The sequence below is a fragment of the Leptopilina heterotoma genome, unplaced genomic scaffold, assembly GCF_015476425.1.
Source record: "Leptopilina heterotoma isolate Lh14 unplaced genomic scaffold, ASM1547642v1 Lhet_65, whole genome shotgun sequence".
NCBI lineage: Eukaryota > Metazoa > Arthropoda > Insecta > Hymenoptera > Figitidae > Leptopilina > Leptopilina heterotoma.
The window spans coordinates 866,617-886,092 of NW_025111152.1; the positions used below are offsets into that span (position 1 = coordinate 866,617).

General features: G+C 29.6%; 1 protein-coding gene across 1 annotated transcript in view; it reads left to right on the forward strand.

The window, feature by feature from the left end:
- Positions 1-19,476, forward strand: part of LOC122509968 (eukaryotic translation initiation factor 4B-like) — a 24,699-nt gene continuing 5,223 nt past the window's right edge. The window contains exons 1-7 of the mRNA XM_043624329.1: positions 1-159; positions 345-473; positions 1,225-1,406; positions 16,902-17,009; positions 17,302-17,533; positions 18,427-18,666; positions 19,220-19,472. Of these exons, the coding sequence (XP_043480264.1) occupies positions 150-159; positions 345-473; positions 1,225-1,406; positions 16,902-17,009; positions 17,302-17,533; positions 18,427-18,666; positions 19,220-19,472 (1,154 nt within the window). The 5' untranslated portion in view covers positions 1-149. The remainder of the gene's footprint in view (positions 160-344; positions 474-1,224; positions 1,407-16,901; positions 17,010-17,301; positions 17,534-18,426; positions 18,667-19,219; positions 19,473-19,476) is intronic.

Genomic DNA, 19,476 nt, shown 5'->3' on the forward strand with positions numbered 1-19,476 from the left:
CTGATACAAATGTATGCAACCCGATCACATCCTGATCGCCCATGTTCAAGTCAGGCCTTAGGGCTCTTTTCATGTCTCCTTTCCTTAAAAATCGTTGTGTGGAACTATATTATCACTAATTTTTATTATTAAATATCTCGAATTCGAACATGTCTTCGGGTGAGTGTCATAGTGTACTATGTAATATGAGTTCCTATTATTTAAATAAGACTCATTTTACCTTTCGGAAATACTTTTTAGCATGAGTTTTATATGAATTTCTGTTGACATAACCAAACATTTTCTGGAGCTTGCAGCATGGTTTCAATATTGTACAAATTAAGTTGTATGCATTTTTTTCACAGGAAAGAAGGGTAAAAAAAGCAAAGGGAAGACAGTAGCGCTTCATGATTTTCTCGCCGATTCCCCTGGCGGTCTTCCCAGCATACCATTGAAATCAGCCAACTGGGCAGACGACATCGAGGACGAACATGGTGAGTGCAATGCGATTCACATGCCATCCCCCTCCCCATCTTACGTGTTTTTTCCTCCCAAATAATTTCCTCTTTTTTATTTTATTTCTATTCTTTATGTAATCATTCTACATTCCAAAACTCTTTTTCCCCATTACCATTTACTTATAATTTCAATCTAAATTTTAGTTCTAGAAACAAAATTTATAATCAAGGACCATTGAGTATCTTTTTGTAAAATCAATAATTGTCTATCGACAAAAGTTTTCTTAATTCTTTTCTTATTTCTGTTTTACTCAAAAAACAGAACGCCTCACGATTTTGATGACAAGAGTATTGAAGATATTTTAATTTATTTAGAAAAACTTGTAAACTCTTTCAACTAAACATTTCATTTGATTAACGACACGGAATGAAAGATACATTAATACTTTTATTTGTATTTTACATATTATTAAGTCATCTCAGTTTCCGGTTTATTGGACATATTTTTGAATTTATTTCAAATTTTTTTATCATTTTGAAAGTAAATAATTTGAGGCCTGTGTAGAAAGAATGTATAAAATTTAGAGAAATAAAGTTTTCAAAAATATTTATAGGATAACTTCCACTTTTCTATATTTCAAAATATTACAATTTTTAACTAGTTGAAACCTTTTAATTTTTATTATACTTATTTAAAGTTGTAAAAGAAAATAAAATTTGATCTAATTTTACCTTTGCTTAAATACAAAGTTTGTTAATTCTATTCATATCTATACTTATATTTTAGATGGATATATGGCGAGAAGTAGCAAAGAACCTGTTATCCTGCCAACGGCTCCGCGAGCCGCTCGAGAACCAGGATTCAATGAGGAAAATATTCCAACCAGTCCTCCATTTGTTGCTTATGTCTCAAATTTGCCGTACGATATTGTTGAAGCCGATTTGACTGACTTCTTCATCGGGTTGAATGTAAGTCATACAATTTTCAAAAAGGGGCTTTCTTTGACTTATTTTCAGAAATTGCAACAACATACCATATTTTTAGTATAAAATTAAGGTTGCCACACGTCAGGAAATTCAGAAAAAGTCAGGGATTTTCGTTAAAAGTACTGGAAAAAATTAAATTTTTAGAATTTGTAAAAACATTCTGAATTCTTGTGTCTTTTTTGCTTGTCTCATAAACTATGAAATTTCAATTTTCAATTAACTTAATTAGAAAGGAGGATGTTAAAAAAAAGGTCGATTTTTGCCCCCGAAGCGATAAGTAAATTTCGAGTGAATTCTTATAGATTTTGAGCTCAGGAATCGAGTAGTAACCTTCATTTTCCCTTATACCCTCGGAAAAAATAAGAATTATTTTAGAATAAGAGAAAAAATGATTTTTAAGTGGTCAGAATCGGTTTTGGGTAGAGTAAAGAACTAAGATTAATTCCAAAACGATTTTACATCTACAATGATATCTAAATTTTTCCCTAATGTCCGAAAAATGTGTGAAAATCTTTCTCGGAAAACTCAGGAAAAGTAAAAATAGTAAAATAATATATTGATGTTGTCTCAAAACTGACAGAAGTAATTCAAATTCATTTCTAAATTATTTTTTGCTCTGGAATAACTGTTATACGTTTTTTTATTGACTGGAAATTCGGGAAATCTATGGAAAAATTGTGAAAATTGTAAGAAATTGTGCTTAGGTAGTCACAATCAGTTTAGAGTTAAACAAAGTTAACTAAATTTAGTTCTAAATCAATTTTATATCTGCCAACATATCTAAATGTTTCTCTAATATCGGAAAATGTGTAAAAATTGCGGAAAACTCACGAAAAGTCAAAATAATGTATTGATGTTTATTTATTTATTTATTTAACAAGTACACGGGACAAGCCCTTTCGTACATAGTACTCTTACAATCTAAAAGTTGCAACCGCAACTTATATTATACAATATTAACTGTGTAATCAACGCTAGGTAGTTTTAACTCAAAAGTCTAAAATAAACCTACGCAATGAAGAGGTGAATCTTAAGAAGTTACTTTCAAAAAAGTCAACAATATTTGACATCGAATTAGCCTCTCTACTTAATCTTGTTACAAAAGAGTGATAACCGTAGTTTGTTCGATGAAAGGACTCCAAAAACAGTGTATAATTTCTAGTTGCCCTTATAGGGACAGACATATTAAATAATGATAATAAATTTGAACAATTATTTATACCATTTATAATCTTATGAAAAAAAGTCAAGTCATTAAAAAGAAATCTGGATGCAATTAGTGGAGTATTAAATGATAATCTCAATGTACTGTAGTCATGGGAGAGATCTTACCAAAGAGAAGTAAAGAATTCTTAGTGTATTAATATTATGAAACATTGATGCATTTCTAATTATGAAACCAAGAGCTCTAAGGGGTTAAACTAATATTGTTTGTCTTAAGAATTTTACAGAAATTAATAGCCTATAAAATTAGAGCATTTAATTGATAATAATAATAATAATAATAATATTAATTAATTAATTAATTAATTTTTCTAATGATTAGAAAAATTTTTGAAAATAATTGAAATTAGGACAAGAATTTCTTTGACATTTAGGAAAATAATTAAACTTTGGAAAAGAATTTTGTTATTTATAAAGATAATTGGGATTTTTACAAAATTTTTTTTCAAATTTTGTACATAGTTGAATTTTATAAGAAGAATTTTATTATTTTTTTTTTTGAAAATAGTTGAATTTCTGCAATTATTTGTAATTTCTCCAAAATTGAATTTTTTTTAGTGTTTTCAACAAAAATTTAAATTAGAAAGTTTTCAAATTCTATTATTTTTAAAATTGCTAATTTTATTTATAAAATGTAGTAAAAAGTTAGCCGCGCGAATTGTTGCTAGTTCTTTATTATTTATAGAATTTTTATGTTTGTTATAATGTTAAACATAGCGTTATAATTATACCCCAATAATTTATTTAATGCTTTTTTTAAAGTACTGAGTAATAACCGAGGTAATAAGAACAAATTCAACAACTGACGTCCTATAAAGTTGGTGTTTAGTGATATTTGCACGCCGCGACTGGATGTCGCGCTCTCCGCGCTGACTTTAAACCTTAATACACTGCAACCCCCGAGGTTTGGATTGCTATGTAATGGTGTCCAAACTTCGGAGGGGACACCTTGACGCCTGAAAGTATAAATATTCAGGGCCGTACACTTCATTAAAACGAATATGCGCTTAATGAATATTACATATTCAATGACAATTTTGTTGTCAATTTATTAAAACATAATTGAAAAACATTGTTTTCAATTTTTTATATTTATAATTAACAACTGATTCACAAGATTAAATTTATTAACAAGTTTTTCAAAAGAGCCACAAAAGGGTACACTTTATGCAAACGCTACTGCTTCTAGTTCAACGTTTGTCCGCGCTTTCCGCCGACCCCTCACTCTACTTTGTCTATACTCTATGTCAAAACAATCCAAATTTTGGGAGTCCAAACCTCGGGGGTTCCAGTGTATTTTCCACATTTTTTACTAAATCAATCTAATATTTTCCAAAAAAACTTCCTTATATACTAATAAACAAATGTCTCACTGGAAGTTTTTTCAATTCGAAAGTTCACCGCAGACTTTTTCTCGACGAAGGTAAGTTAACCTAAAATTGACAAGCCTTTATTTACATTAACAAATTAGTGAACAATTAGGAAATTTTTACATTCTGATCATTTTATCGTCTTCCCAGAGCCCAAATAGACTTGCATACCAAATTTGAAGTCAATTCGACAATAATTGTCGAAGATACGATGATTTATGTTTTAAAAAGCAATGAAATTTGAAAAACAAAATTTTTACCTTTTTTCGTCATTATTTCCGACAATATTCATCCTACGAAAAAAATTCAAAGGAAAACAAGATGCGCTATTCAATTTCCTACAAGGTAGTGCTTCTAAAAAAATCAAAATTTCAAATTTTAATTTTTGTGACTTTTCTTAACGTTTGACTGGCGTTAGAGTGTTCATCCGAGCGTCGGGCGAGTTCTTGAATTGGGAGGCTCAATTGTTGAAGATGCTCCATTTTAAATTTTAATATTAATTTTATAAAATTTTGAAATGAAGCGAAAACTAGCACCCAGTTATCAGCACGCACTTCATTTTTGAAATTAAATGTTACCGTTATTAAATATTTTTATGAAGCTAAAACTTGTACTCAGTTATTAGCGCACACTTAATTCTTCAAAATTTTATGTTCGTTTAAAGCAAAAAAAATTATTAATTGTAGAATTCAATTTCCAAAATAAGTGGGTGCTAGTCTCAGCTTCATAATTTTGAATATTTCGTAATATTGTATATGGATTTTTATGAAATTTATACATTTTTCAGGTAAAAATATATATACTTTAAAATGAAAATAAAGTTATTAAAAAAATTTTTTTTAAACAATTTTTTGTTTATTTACTCCTTTTTGAGAGAAATGTTATTAACATATTTGGATTTCTTATGAATTCATCTTTAATTTAAAAAAAAGAAATTGATGGAGACGGGACGCATGATTATTCCCCAAATGTCATTTTTCCGAAATGTCATTTTACCGAACTGCACTTTTGCGAATACTCATTTTTGCGAAAAGCCAATTTTGCGAAATGTCACTTTTGCGAATTGTCATTTTTGCGAAAAGATATTTTTGCGAATTGTCATTTTTGCGAATGGCCATTTTTACGAATTGTCAATTTTCCGAAAAGTCATTTTTGCGAATCGAAATTTTTATATTTGTCAATTTTTCGAAAACTCATTTTTGCGAATTGTCATTTTTACGAAAAGACATTTTTGTGAAATGTCATTTTTGCGAAAAGCCATTTTTGCGAAAAGTCATTTTTAAGAATTGCCATTTTTGCGAATTGTCATTTTTAAGAAATGTCATTTTTGCGCATTGTCACTTTTGCGAATCGCCATTTTTACAAATCGCCATTTTTACAAATTGTCATTTTTGCGAATAGTCATTTTTGCGAAAAGTCATTTTTACGAATTGTCATTTTTGCGAATTGTCATTTTTGCGAAAAGCTTTTTTTGCGAATTGACATTTTTACGAATTGTCAATTTTCCGAAAAGTCATTTTTGTGAATCGCCATTTTTACGAATGGTCAATTTTCCGAAAAGTCATTTTTGCGAATTGTCATTTTTACGAAAAATACAATAGTGAATTTATAGACCTACAAGTTTTCTATTGTATTTTTCGCAAAAATGACAATTCGCAAAAATGACTTTTCGGAAATTTGACAATTCGTAAAAATGACGATTCGCAAAAATGACTTTTCGGAAAATTGACAATTCGTAAAAATGGCAATTCGCAAAAATGACAATTCGTAAAAATAACTTTTCGCAAAAATGACTATTTGCAAAAATGACAATTCGTAAAAATGACAATTCGTAAAAATGGCGATTCGCAAAAGTGACAATTCGCAAAAATGACATTTCTCAAAAATGACAATTCGCGAAAATGTCAATTCGCAAAAATTACTTTTCGCAAAAATGACTAATCGCAAAAATGACTTTTCAGAAAAATGTCTTTTCGCAAAAATGACATTTCACAAAAATGTCTTTTCGTAAAAATGACAATTCGCAAAAATGACTTTTCGGAAAATTGACAATTCGTAAAAATGGCGATTCGCAAAAATGACTTTTCGGAAAATTGACAATTCGTAAAAATGGCGATTCGCAAAAATGACAATTCGCAAAAAAAGCTTTTCGAAAAAATGTTAATTCGCAAAAGTGACATTTCGCAAAATTGGCTTTTCGCAAAAATGAGTATTCGCAAAAGTGCAGTTCGGTAAAATAACATTTCGGAAAAATGACATTTGGGGAATAATCATGCGCCCCGATGGAGACTCAACTGGTTCCGGAGATATTGGAGTTTTTGTAAAAAGAAGCGTTGCCGCGCCATAGCACGATACTGAACAAGTCGGGCAGTGTTGCTGCGACTAGGTCTTTTTTTTACAAAAACTTCCATACCTCCAGAACCAGTTGAGTCTCCATCAATTTCTTTTTTAAATTAATGATCAATTTATAAGGAATCCAAATATATAACATTTCTCTCAAAGAGGAGTAAATAAACAAAAAATTGTTTAACAAATTTTTTTTTTATTTTTTTATTTTAAAATTAATTTTTTTTTATTTATTTTATTTTTATTTTAAAGTAGGGGAACATAGTCGAGGTCGGCCACCTTTTTGACTTTTGTTTATAACTTTTTTTTAAAAATGAATTTGGACAATTGAAGTATATGGTTGGAAAGTCCAGTTTAATAGGAACATCTTTTCTGTACAAAGTAAATTGATTGGTTTTAAAATGAAAAAGTTATAAAGATTTAAAAAAAAAAAATTTGTAGTCGAGGTTGGTCCTTACAGTCAAGGTCGGACATGTTTAAAATTCAAAGGGCATTAATCGTTAAAAAATAAAATAACATGTTTGGAGTTACGGAAAATTGATTCTTTATTGTTTACAGTTTGTAACTTAATGAAATAACAAAATAATAAAAATAAACAATATAAAAAAATAAATATAAATAAAAAAAAATTTTGCACTAAAATATTAATAAAATTAAATAAAAATATTAATAAGATGATCAATTATATTATGAGTTATACAGAGTTGCAGTTTTTGCAAATGAAGTAGCTCGTCCTCATCTTTGCGCATTTTAAACACATAGTGGCCGACCTTGACAGTAAGTAACATTACCGAATTGTTGTAACCATAAAGAAATACGTTTCGGGATTCGATTTTTCACTTTGATTTTCTTTCAACCATGAGTCCCACAAAATTTCTGCATGCTTGCCTTGACGATTCAATTTTTGTTTATCTTTTATTAATGGTTTTTCACATCATGCACAAAACTTTTTTTGAGCTTTTTTTGTACCAACGTCACAGAAAACACAATTTTCGATCCCTTGAAAATGTAATTGAACAAAAAGTTAGGTTTTACTAAGACAAGCTTCGACAAGCATGCGCGTAGGTGGCGCTGGTGAACTTGACAAAAAAACGCGAGTGGCCTACCTAGACAGTGGTCCAACCTCGACTATACTCCCCTACATATTTTTACCTGAAAAATGTGTAAATTTCTTAAAAATCCAAATAGAATATTCCGAGATATTCAAAATTTTATAAAATTAATATTAAAATTCAAAGTGGCGTATCTTCAACAATTTTGAATTTAAAAAAAAATTAGATTAAAGAAGTTTCTTATATAGAACTATAATCCCACGAAGTATAATACCTTATACCTATAATTACAAAATTTTTGAATAACTGAAGTTTTTGAAAATCAACTATTGAAGAATTTTAATTGCAAATTTTGAAAATAATTGCATTCTCAAAAATTTGAATAAAAAATCTTCGAGTGTAAATTTAACAAGTTGTTCATTTCATGATTATTTAGCTTCCTTAATATAATATATACCAATTGCTTAATTTTTTATTATAGAATAATAATTATTTTAAAGTATGAAGATAAAATTTCAAAAAATACAAAATTTGAATTTTTTGTTAAAAATATAGGGTCAGACCATTATATTTCAAATAAAGTCGTTGCGGACTAATTTTTAAAAAAATTGATACTTGTAGAAATGAATCTGTATGATCTCTGAAGAACGAAATGAAAAGAATTATATTTAAATATTTATTACTTTTCTTAAAATATGAGTGTAAAGTGGAGAAGGTGCAAAAAAATGGCACTTTTTTAGCAATTAGAAAATATTTAAAAAAGTATTGAAAAATTCTTAAAAGTGCAAAAAGATTTATTGATTCATGTTTAAAATTATTTGATTAATTAATCTTTAATAAAAAAACTAGTAAAAATATAAAAATAATAGATGAAATATGTTTTTAAAGTCGATCCGTCAAATAACCTAATTTTGACGTTTTTATCAATTAATTACGAGAAGGTGGAACTATTGAATTAAATAAAAACTCACCGAATATAGAGTATTTTTGATGAACTTTCAGGATTTCTTATCATTTTTTTAATTTTTCCTATAAATATACAAGAAATATTGAGTTGAAAGTACGCGATTTCTGAATTGTTGCGTACTTTACAACTTAATAACTCCGTTAAAGAAAAATAAAAAAATTTTGCACTTTCACAACTTCTAAATCACAACGAAATCTATACACTCAAAAATTTTCTTTTTGGTCCCGGGTCTCTTTTAAAAAATATAGAGGTTTAAAAATTGCACACTTTTTCAGGTTAAAACTATTTATTTTCTTAAAATTGAAGTTGGTTTTTTATTGTAAATCACGTTCCGATCATAGTGTTTAAATTAAAAGCCAACTTCAATTTTAAGAAAATAAATAGTTTTAACCTGAAAAAGTGTACAATTTTTAAACCTTTATATTTTTTAAATTAGACCCGGGACCAAAAATAAAATTTTTGAGTGTATAGATTTCATTGTGATTTAGAAGTTGTGAAAGTGCCAAATTTTTTTATTTTTCTTTAACGGAGTTATTAAGTTGTAAAGTACGCAACAATTCAGAAATCGCGTACTTTCAACTTAATATTTCTTGTATATGTATAGGAAAAATTAAAAAAGTGACAAGAAATCCTGAAAGTTCATCAAAAATACTCTATATTCGGTGAGTTTTTATTTAATTCAATAGTTCCACCTTCTCGTAATTAATTGATAAAAACGTCAAAATTAGGTTATTTGACGGATCGACTTTAAAAACATATTTTATCTATTATTTTTATATTTTTACTATTTTTTTTATTAAAGAATAATTAATCAACTAATTTTAAACATGAATCAATAAATCTTTTTGCACTTTTAAGAATTTTTCAATAATTTTTTAAATATTTTCTAATTGCTAAAAAAGTGCCATTTTTTCGCACCTTCTCCACTTTACACTCATATTTTAAGAAAAGTAATAAATATTTAAATATAATTCTTTTCATTTCGTTCTTCAGAGATCATACAGATTCATTTCTACAAGTATCAATTTTTTTAAAAATTAGTCCGCAACGACTTTATTTGAAATATAATGGTCTGACCCTATATCGATTAATTTTATAATCCTTTCTTAAAAAAGACATATTGACAAAATATATACTTTATATACATGAATCGATTCGTTTTCAAGCCAGAAATATAATTTTGACAAGAATTAATGAAAATTTTAATAAAGAAAAAAGTTATTCAAAAAAATACAAAAATTAAAAAATTGCTAAAAAATTTTATTTAATTTAGATATTTTTGAAAATCCTTCTGTATGATTTTAAGTATTCATGACCGTAATACACCTATCAAATTTTATATTTTATAAAAATCCTTTAAAACGTGCAAGTGAAAATTTGTCCACAAGAATCCGGACATTTGTTCCTCTTGACGAAATGTACACTACCGTCGGGAATTATCGGTACGGCTGCACGCGCACGGTCTAAAAACATACCAATCTATAAATCACGATATTTTTGTAAATACCCAGTAATAAGGGGTGAATTAAAGTGGATTGGCACTTTTATGCCCTTAAATTCCAAACCAATTCCGTTTTTGTCCGCAATCTTAATGAATTCCTTTTCTATTGTTAAATTGATAATTTCTATCCGATTCAATTCTCTGTAACCACGTGACCAGAGTCTGAATTTACACAGAAAAAAAAGTCTTGAATAAAGTCTACAAACGAGCTAATTTTAAGATGTAACAAAACGTAGTCATCCTAGACTTAAAATTAGTGTGTAAAAAGAGTCTTAAAAAAATCGGTACTCAGGCTTGAATGAAGTCGCTATGTAGTCTTAAAAATAGCCGATAGCCATAAAGTGGACTTTAAAGTAGTTTTCTTTTAAACTTCAATTTACTCTGCAAGTCAAAATAGTGACTAAAATAAAGCTTTCTCAAATACTTAAAAGTAGTAAATAATACAGTTCAAATTTATGTTTCTATTGCATATAAAATTATAGTTATTAACTATATTTTCTAAATAAAAAACGTTTAGAAGAAGATATGTTTCATAATTCTTGTCAGAGTTTTACACATAAAGAAAACCTGGTTAATTTGACTGCTTTTTAACTATTTTTATTGCAGTTTCATGAGATGCCAGTAACAGATTGTATAATAGAAGCATCTATAAGAAAAGTTACATTAACTATTTAAAATAATAAAATGAAATTATTTATTTATTTTTTATTATTGAAGTCCAATTTTTCATATACTTCCATGATGACATTTGTTAACATGTACCTTATAAGTAATCATTATTTAATAATAGACAAGAAATCGGTTAATTGAATCAAATTTATTTCAGTTCAGTGTAACTATGCTTGCACTTTATATAATAAAAACTTATTTATTTATTCGGTACTCAAAAAGATCAAAATCTACAAGTGATTAACAGTTCACGAAGAAAACACGTACACTCTTCTTCTTCTCAATTGGCCTGTTGATAAATCAAATGGCCATAGATTAAACACATAAAATTTCACTGTAGAAAATTGCAAACAGAATCAAGATGCAAAGATGAGCTGGTTCATATAGGCATGGAACAAGCAGTAAAACAAAGGCACAAGAAAACATGCGCATATGCACATATGTATATCAGTCTCCAAAAGTCTTCCGAGATTGCTTATTTCTTGCAATATGTTACAAGAAAGGCATCTTATTGAAGAATAGAACAAAGATTGTCTGCCTGGAGCAAGGTTTGGACATTCATTTAGCAAGTGAAACAGGGACTTAACACCCTGACCGCAACTACATTCCCTGGGAAAGTTCTAATTCATGCGTCTGAAATGTTCGAAAGTACATATATGGTTAACTCTAAGGCGAGAAATCAAACTAGTATTTGCTTTTGGTATCTCCATTCCAAGATACCATGGTCTTTTAGTATCGAAGTTAATTTTTGACAAAATTCTGTCCGCCGCTGCAGAATGATTCTTGTAGGGCCATAGCTCCCTTGATTGAGAGGACATAAATCTTTTGCCCCACGAGAAAACATCCCCAGCAGAGGCTACTTTTTTTGGAGGAATGTTCAAAGATGCAGCGAGCTTTGCAATTTGATCAGCAACTGAGTTCTCTTTGATGTTATTGTGTGAAGGAATCCATATAAGATGAACGGAAAGGGGAAAAGGAGAGTTGATGATTAGGTCGGCTATTTTGAATGGGAGCTTAGAATCCTTGTGTGTTAAAGAGGTTCTGTCTGATATCTGTTTAATTGCTGTCATGGAGTCCGATAGAATGACGATGTTTTGGAAGTTTGCGGAGATTGCGTATTTGATGGACAGGTGTATAGCAGACAATTCTGCAGAGGTTGAGGATATATATCCGGGGAGAGCACACTAAAAAAAAAGTTTTACTTTTAGCCTGTTTTCGAGGCTGAATTTAAGGTGTAAACGGAGTCAGACTTTTTTTTTCCTGTGAGGAACACTGTATCGGGTATTGTCTCGGGGAATATAAAATCCTGCACCTGCCTTATCGGAATCTGGAAAACAAGATCCATCAGTAAATATATATATATATATATATATATATATATATATATATATATATATATATATATATATATATATATATATATATATATTTACTGATGGATAACTATCTGATGATAACTATCCTAATCATATATAAATATGATTAGGATAGTTATCATTCAGGAATTGTGCCAATTTTTCATTTGGAGTGTTCGAGTTTTTCAATTCATGTCCAAATTCATCGTTGATAGGGATGGGAATGTGAATTGTTTCCCATGGTAGATAAAAAAAAAGAGGACTTTTTGTGTTGAGGCAGGAATTGATCTTGTCTTGTAGAAGAATAAAGGATTTATAAATACCCAAAACACGTACACTCAAGGCAACGCCATTACAACTAATGACACGTCACCTGATCACGCCCAAGCGCGTCTCCCCTTCCAGAGGACTATAGACGCTAGGGGACTAAAAACTAGTCTACATTTCGACTTCATTTTATCTGTTGAGTTCTTAAAGTTTCTACTAGTCTCTCTGAGACTACATTTAAGACTTACATATAAAAATAAGTCATAAAGATGTATTGCTTTAAGATTAAGGCGTGTTAACAGTACTCTTAAGTTAATCATGAGGCTAAAATATCGTTACAGACTAAAATTAAGCCTGATTTTAAAATTAGTCCTTCACCGATTTAAGACATTTTTTTCTGTGTACTTTAATGCCGTTTAAGGGAATCATTTCGACGCCCCCCGACTATAAAATGTTTATTCAAATCTCCGTGCAATAAAATGTTAACTCAGAAATTCGTGCTGTATAATTGTTTTTAAAAATTTCATGCAATATAATGTTAACTCAAGTTGCATTCAATAAAATGTCAATTCAACCACCAGTGCAATATAATGTTATTGAAAATACTAAAAGTTTTATTTCTAGCCTTTAAATTATATGAGGTTAAAGAAAAACATAATTAGTGAATTTTTCTTGCGAAAGTGAAAAAGTTATGTTATAAATATTTTTTACTTATACTAAATTAATTAGGAAAATGAAAGAATAAAATTTATTTAATTCTAACTTTGAAAACTATTTTTATTAAAATTATAAATATTTAAAAATATTAAAATTACTTTAACAGTCCCTTTTTTGAATTTAGTTTTCCATTTTGTAGCAGTTTTTAACGCTGTACATATATAATAACTCTTTTTTTCAACCAATTGGTCTGCTGAAGAAAAACCAAACTGTTTGTCTAAAGAGTGGAAAACTATGCAGATATTTCACCATAAAAAAATAATCTTTTATTCACCATTCTGCATTACTGACTTTTTTTTATAAAAACTTAACCCATAAATAAGGAACTATACGAATATTATTGTGCTGTCAACAGTTGCAACTTCAATCTATTTAAGTAATTTAATAAATAAATTAATAATCTAATTTAACCTCATACAATTTAAAGGCTGGAAATAAAAATTTTAGTATTTTAAATAACATTGTATTGCACTGGTGGTTGAATTGACATTTTATTGAATGCAACTTGAGTTAACATTATATTGCATGAAATTTTTAAAAACAATTATACAGCACGAATTTCTGAGTTAACATTTTATTGCACGGAGATTCGAATAAACATTTTACAGTCGGGGGGCGTCGATTTGTTGTGGAGTTAATGTCTTTTAATTAACATTGAATTCTTTAAAGGGCATTAAAGGGGATTCAAATTCTGGTCACGTGGTTACAGAGAATTGAATCGGATAGAAATTATCAATTTAACAATAGAAAAGGAATTCATTAAGATTGCGGACAAAAACGGAATTGGTTTGGAATTTAAGGGCATAAAAGTGCCAATCCACTTTAATTCACCCCTTATTACTGGGTACAAAAGTCAAAAAATTAACAAATATACCATTCGAAAGATTATTAAATTCTACGATTAATGATACATAACTGAAAATTTTAATAATTTATACAAAGATTGCAGCAATCGACAAATTTGACCAAAAAAATTAAAAATTAAATTTTTTTTGGAAATTTTTTCAACCTTCGCACATTTTTTAAAAATTGTAGAAAAAATGTGAAACTTACATAAATGTGATAACTCAACTCTTATCTTTAATTTAAGACCAAAAGAGTTTAAAAATCTTATTCCGTTCGTGAGATATCATTATAAACGTCCGAGCATGTTTTTTGACAAATGCATTGAATTAGTCGATTTTGAACGATTTTAGGCTGAAAATACTCGGCCGTTTATAATGATATCTCGCTAACCGATTAAGATTTTTGAACTCTCTTGGTCTTAAATTAAAGATGAGACTTAAATGATCACTCTTATGTAAGTTTTAAAAATTTTCTACAATTTATTTTTAAAAAATTTGCAGGGGTTGAAAAAATTTCCAAAAAAATTTTATTTTTTAAATTTTTTTGTCAAATTTGTCGATTGCTGCAATCTTTGTATAAATTATTAAAATTTTCATTTAAGTATCATTAATCGTAGAATTTAATGATTATTAAATTCTACGATTAATGATACATAACTGAAAATTTTACCTTTCGAATGGTAGGGGAGAGGGCCCCAAGGTGGTCAGGGCCCTAAGGTGGTCACCCTAAGAAAATTTGTGTATATTACAGTCGGGTCCCCATACTGTTAGATTCCAAACTGTTATGTCCTCAGTAGTGTTATGATTTTGCATAACCTCCAAATTCAGAAGTGTTAGGTGACGTCACGTTACGTCACTAATTTTCAGGGCCGTATTCTTAAGACAAAGGAAAAGGGTGCATATACTTCTAGGCCAAACTTGAGGTGTATATATTTACGTTCCTGAAAGGTGCGCAGTAAGCATAATTTGAGCACATAACAGAGCTGAGTCTGGAGGAGTGGGAAATTTCTGGAAATGTAACAGTATGGGGACCCGACTGTAGTTAGTATCTTTGAATGTTTTTTGTTATTGTTATTATTTGAGAAGACAAAGATTTTAGTAAAGTTTTGAGGTAAATAGTCGTATGAGTCTCGTTGTAACGTGAACGTCGTAAAATTTCTGTTTTTAAATGATCGAGAAATTTTTTTCTCAGGGTGTTAAAATCATCGAAATTAACTATTTTAAATTAGTAAAAATCTTTATAATTATCTTTATATATCGTACAATAATATTCCAAATGAATATAATTAATATTGTGCTTTAAAAAATTTTTTCATTAACGTTTAAAAATTGTGTCTTGGCCACAAGGTGGTCGCTTTTGATTTTTTATGAAAATGTGTTTATACGCTATATTTATCAACATTTATCACTGTGAATGTGAATTTTATCAATTTTTAAGTTTTATGATGAATAATAATAAAATAGAATTATTTTCAAAATTTTACCTGTCTTACACATACACAAAAAGTATCATTTTTGACGAAAGGACAAAGTGCAAAAAAAATATGTAATATGTTTCTGTGATTATGAAAAACATTTAATATTAAATAAACAACTTAATAATACGTTTTTTACATTTTTTTAAAACTTTTTTAGTGAATTTTTGTATGGTGACCACCTTGGGGCCACTTTTTTAAAAGTCGAATTTTCAACTTTTTTTAAAAAGTGACATAACTTTTTTTTATTAATGAAATGAAAAAACTTTATGATAGGAAGTTAGGTAATAAGATAAAGTTTCAAACGCCGTATTATTGACCTTTGTATATAATTCCATTTGAAATCTACAGTCGTTCAAAAGATGGGTGACCACCTTAGGGCCCTCTCCCCTATATTTGTTAATTTTCTGACATTTGTATTTACAAAAAAATCGTGATTTATAGATTGGTATGTTTTTGGGCCGTGCGCTTGCAGCCGTACCGATAATTTCCGACGGTAGTGTATATATTTAATAGAGCTGTGCAAAATAATTCGAACCGAACTGTTCGAATTTTTTCGCCTAGTTCGAATTTCGAATATTCGACATTCGAATTGCCTAGTTACTACAAAAGTTACTACAAAATTCGAACCGAACCGAGTTCGAACCGAACAAAACTCGGTTCGGTTCGAATTTTGCACATTGCAGCTCTAATATACAACACTTGAAAATTTGTAAAAATAATTGATTTCAAGAAATTCGAAAATCGACATCACTATAAGGCTTCCCTTGAGAGGAAGCAATAATTGAGGAGCAAGCGGGCAAAAGTTGATAAGTCCATTTTTTAAAAAACTTTTACTTCGCATTTTCCGAGAATGATAATTAATTAAATTTCCAAATAATCAGTGTTACATTAAGAAAAAGTTGTTAATAAAGAATTATATTAATTTAAAAATATTTGTACTTAACCAACAAGATTTAAAATTTTAGTTTTTTTTAACTAAAGAAATGCACAAAATTATAAAATTCATTATTTATAATTCATTTTAATTAATAATGAGACTTCCAAGTCAAAAAAGTATTGTGATATGAATAATTCAGTATATATTTTTTCTAGTTTGAAATTAACTTTGGTTATGTGTCAAATTGCATTTGTTTATATTTCTCAAATATTGGTAAATATTATATTGAGGAAGCTAAATGATCATGAAATGAACAACTTGTTTGAAAATATTATACCTTAATAAATTAAAAAATAACATGGAAAGTTACAATCATAAATATTATAAAAAATTAATTTCTTGTATTATTTAAATATTTAAAATCTCGAAAAATTTTAATTGATTTAGAGATGAAGTTTAGTTAAAAATTGTAGAAAATAATTGAAAGGTTAGAGAAATACAAAATAAAATTTGGTTGACAACACCGAATTAAATAAACGAGTTTTTCGACTTTTTTTGTATTTTTAATTGATTAAAGCGATGCTTGAGTTTTAAATACATTTGAGCGGATGGGAAGAAGAACTCGCCGAGCGCGAGACCGTAAGGGATAATATCAGTCAGGTAGCAGTGAGCGCCTCTGGGCCACACACTGCTACCTGACTGGAACTATCCTTTACGGTCTCGCGCTCGGCAAGTTCTTCTTCCCATCCGCTCATTTGTATTCTGTGGAAAAAGAATTATTTAATCCAGCATATGTATTATTGTTACAGATTTCCAATATGCGTCTTCCTAAAGAGTCCAACAAACTTAAAGGATATGGATACGTTGAATTTGACGATAGACAGAGTTTGATTGATGCTCTGAACCTGACCGATTCGGTTAGTTTCAAAAAACGATTACTTTATAACATTATTTCACTTTAGATAGAAAAGGTTTAAATTAAAAAGTTTTAAAAACAAATCAAATTTCTTAATATCTTGATACTGAATTTCAAATTTCTGTTTGAAGAGATTTTTAAGAATTGGTAGAATATGTAGTTTAGTATGTTTATAAAAGTATTGATTGAAAGTATATTTTATATTTTCTTATTTATTTAGGTAGTACTTTTTAATTGATCAGCAATTACTGATGTGCCTTGTGTAATAATACTATAATAAATCTCTCAATCAGACCTTGCAAAGCAGACGTATTAGAATCGAAATTTCAAACAGCAGCAATGATGAGCGTCGAGGAGGAAGAATGGGACGGGATCGCAGAGATGGTGGCTTTGATGATTCTGACCAGAGGAATTTCAGTGACTGGAGGAGCGGTCCAAGAGACGAGTCCTCGTCGGATTCTGATCGATACCGAGGAAGGGGAGGATATGAAAATAGAGATCGTGATCGAGACCGCAAAGAAGAAGGCAAGTTACAATTCCATAACGTAATAAAAACTTTATACACTAAATTTATTATTCAGTTAGGGGCCGTCCGTAAACTACGTTACCAATTTTTCAGATTTTTAGACCCTCTCCCCCATAAATTGGTAACGTGGTTTATGTACATTTTTATGAATTTTGACAATAACAAAATTGCACAGGTCAGGAAAATCAGAGAAGTTTGAAAATTCTGATTTTTTATACGTTACATAATTTTTTTTTACATTCTCATCATATGAGAAAGTATTAGTTTTGGTCGAAAATTGACTTTCGCTAATTTCATGAAATCTCGACGTTTTGGGGTCCCCTGAACCCAAAAAACATGGTCCGGCGATGGTGTCTGTCTGTCTGTCTGTCTGTAGATCAAAAATTTTGTTCCCACGATAACTCTTGAAAACTTATCCGATCGTATTTAAATTTAACACACTTAAAGTTGGTGCAACAATGAAGGCCAAGTTTGTTAACCAGCCATTTTCGTCAGACATTACTTTTTTTTTTTTTTTTAAGTTTTTGGGTCAGTCAGCTTAGGGAGCTTTCACAAATGATGTCACGTTTTTGGGGGCAGGGGAGGGGTCTCTACTAAACGTGACGCAATATATTTTTGCAAGTGAAATTGCATGAAGTAGCGTGACAGTGTAGGGGGGGTCTAAAATCCCGAAAAATTGCGTGACATCATTTGTGAACGCTCTCTTAACTGTGTTAAAGAATTTGTTATTGATTTTGTAAAATGTTATAACTTGTATAAAAATCCGTTGTTATCAACAACTTGTTTTTTTATATAATTCAACTTTTTCGTAAGAGTTATAATAGAAATTTTGAGAAATATTAAATTTCAAAAGGTTTGAAATGAAAAGATTTGTTAAATTTGTCATTTGCAGATACGGACAATACTCCAGGTGCTTGGAGAGTAGGTGGAGGAGATAAAGGAAGGCCATCATTTAGAGATAGGGGCAGTGATGATCGCGAAAGAGACTGGGGTGGTTCACGTTATGGTGGAGAAAGAGGAAGCAGAGACAGAGATGGCGATCGGAACCGGGACCGCGATAGAGGAAGTAGCTACGGAAATCGACGCAATTACGGCGGAGACTCCAACTGGGAAAGAGGACAAGTGGGAAAAGGTAATAATTCAAAAAATAAATATAGCAAAGCTTCTTTTTTAAAAAAACAAAGATACATTTTACTTTTTCCAACTGTAATCCTTGAGCTTTCATTAAGTATTGAAGAAAGTATTACTAGAAATACAAACACTAATTTTTCTGTTAAATATTCAAGAAAACTGCAAGTTTGAAAAATTCTTCATAATTTAAAAACTTGTTGAAAATAATGAATAAAGGTACACTCTCACCTCACTGCCTGCCTGCCTGCGCAGCAGGCGCCATAAGAGTGAGAGAGAAAAAACATTTAATTTGAATTTTCTTACTCTCTTACTCCTATGTGTTATCATGTCAACCTGCAGGCAGGCAGGCAGGCAGTAGGAGCTGTGCTAGCGCCTTTATTAATTAATTAATTTCTTGGGCTTATTTTAAATTGAAATTTATTTTTTTCCTTCTTGAAACAATTTTAATGTTATGCTGAAGAAAACTGCGAACGAAAAAATATCCCAAAATACATTGTTTACAAAAATTAGTTATTAAAATTATTAGTAAATTAGTTTTTCGTGTGTGTGTTTAGGCGAAATTTCAGACTCTGAACCTCGAACGAGACCAAAATTATTATTGCAACCGCGTACAAAGCCAGTGGAACAAATTATTGTGAAAGAGGAAATAGAAAAACCAGAGGAACCTAGTACTCCACCTCCTGTCGCAGCAACTCCTGTACCAGCTGTCAATATTTTTGGTGCTGCCAAACCTGTGGACACAGCTGCAAAAGAAAGAGAAATTGAAGAACGTCTTAATAAAGCTGAATCTAAAGCTAAAGAAGAGTCGTAA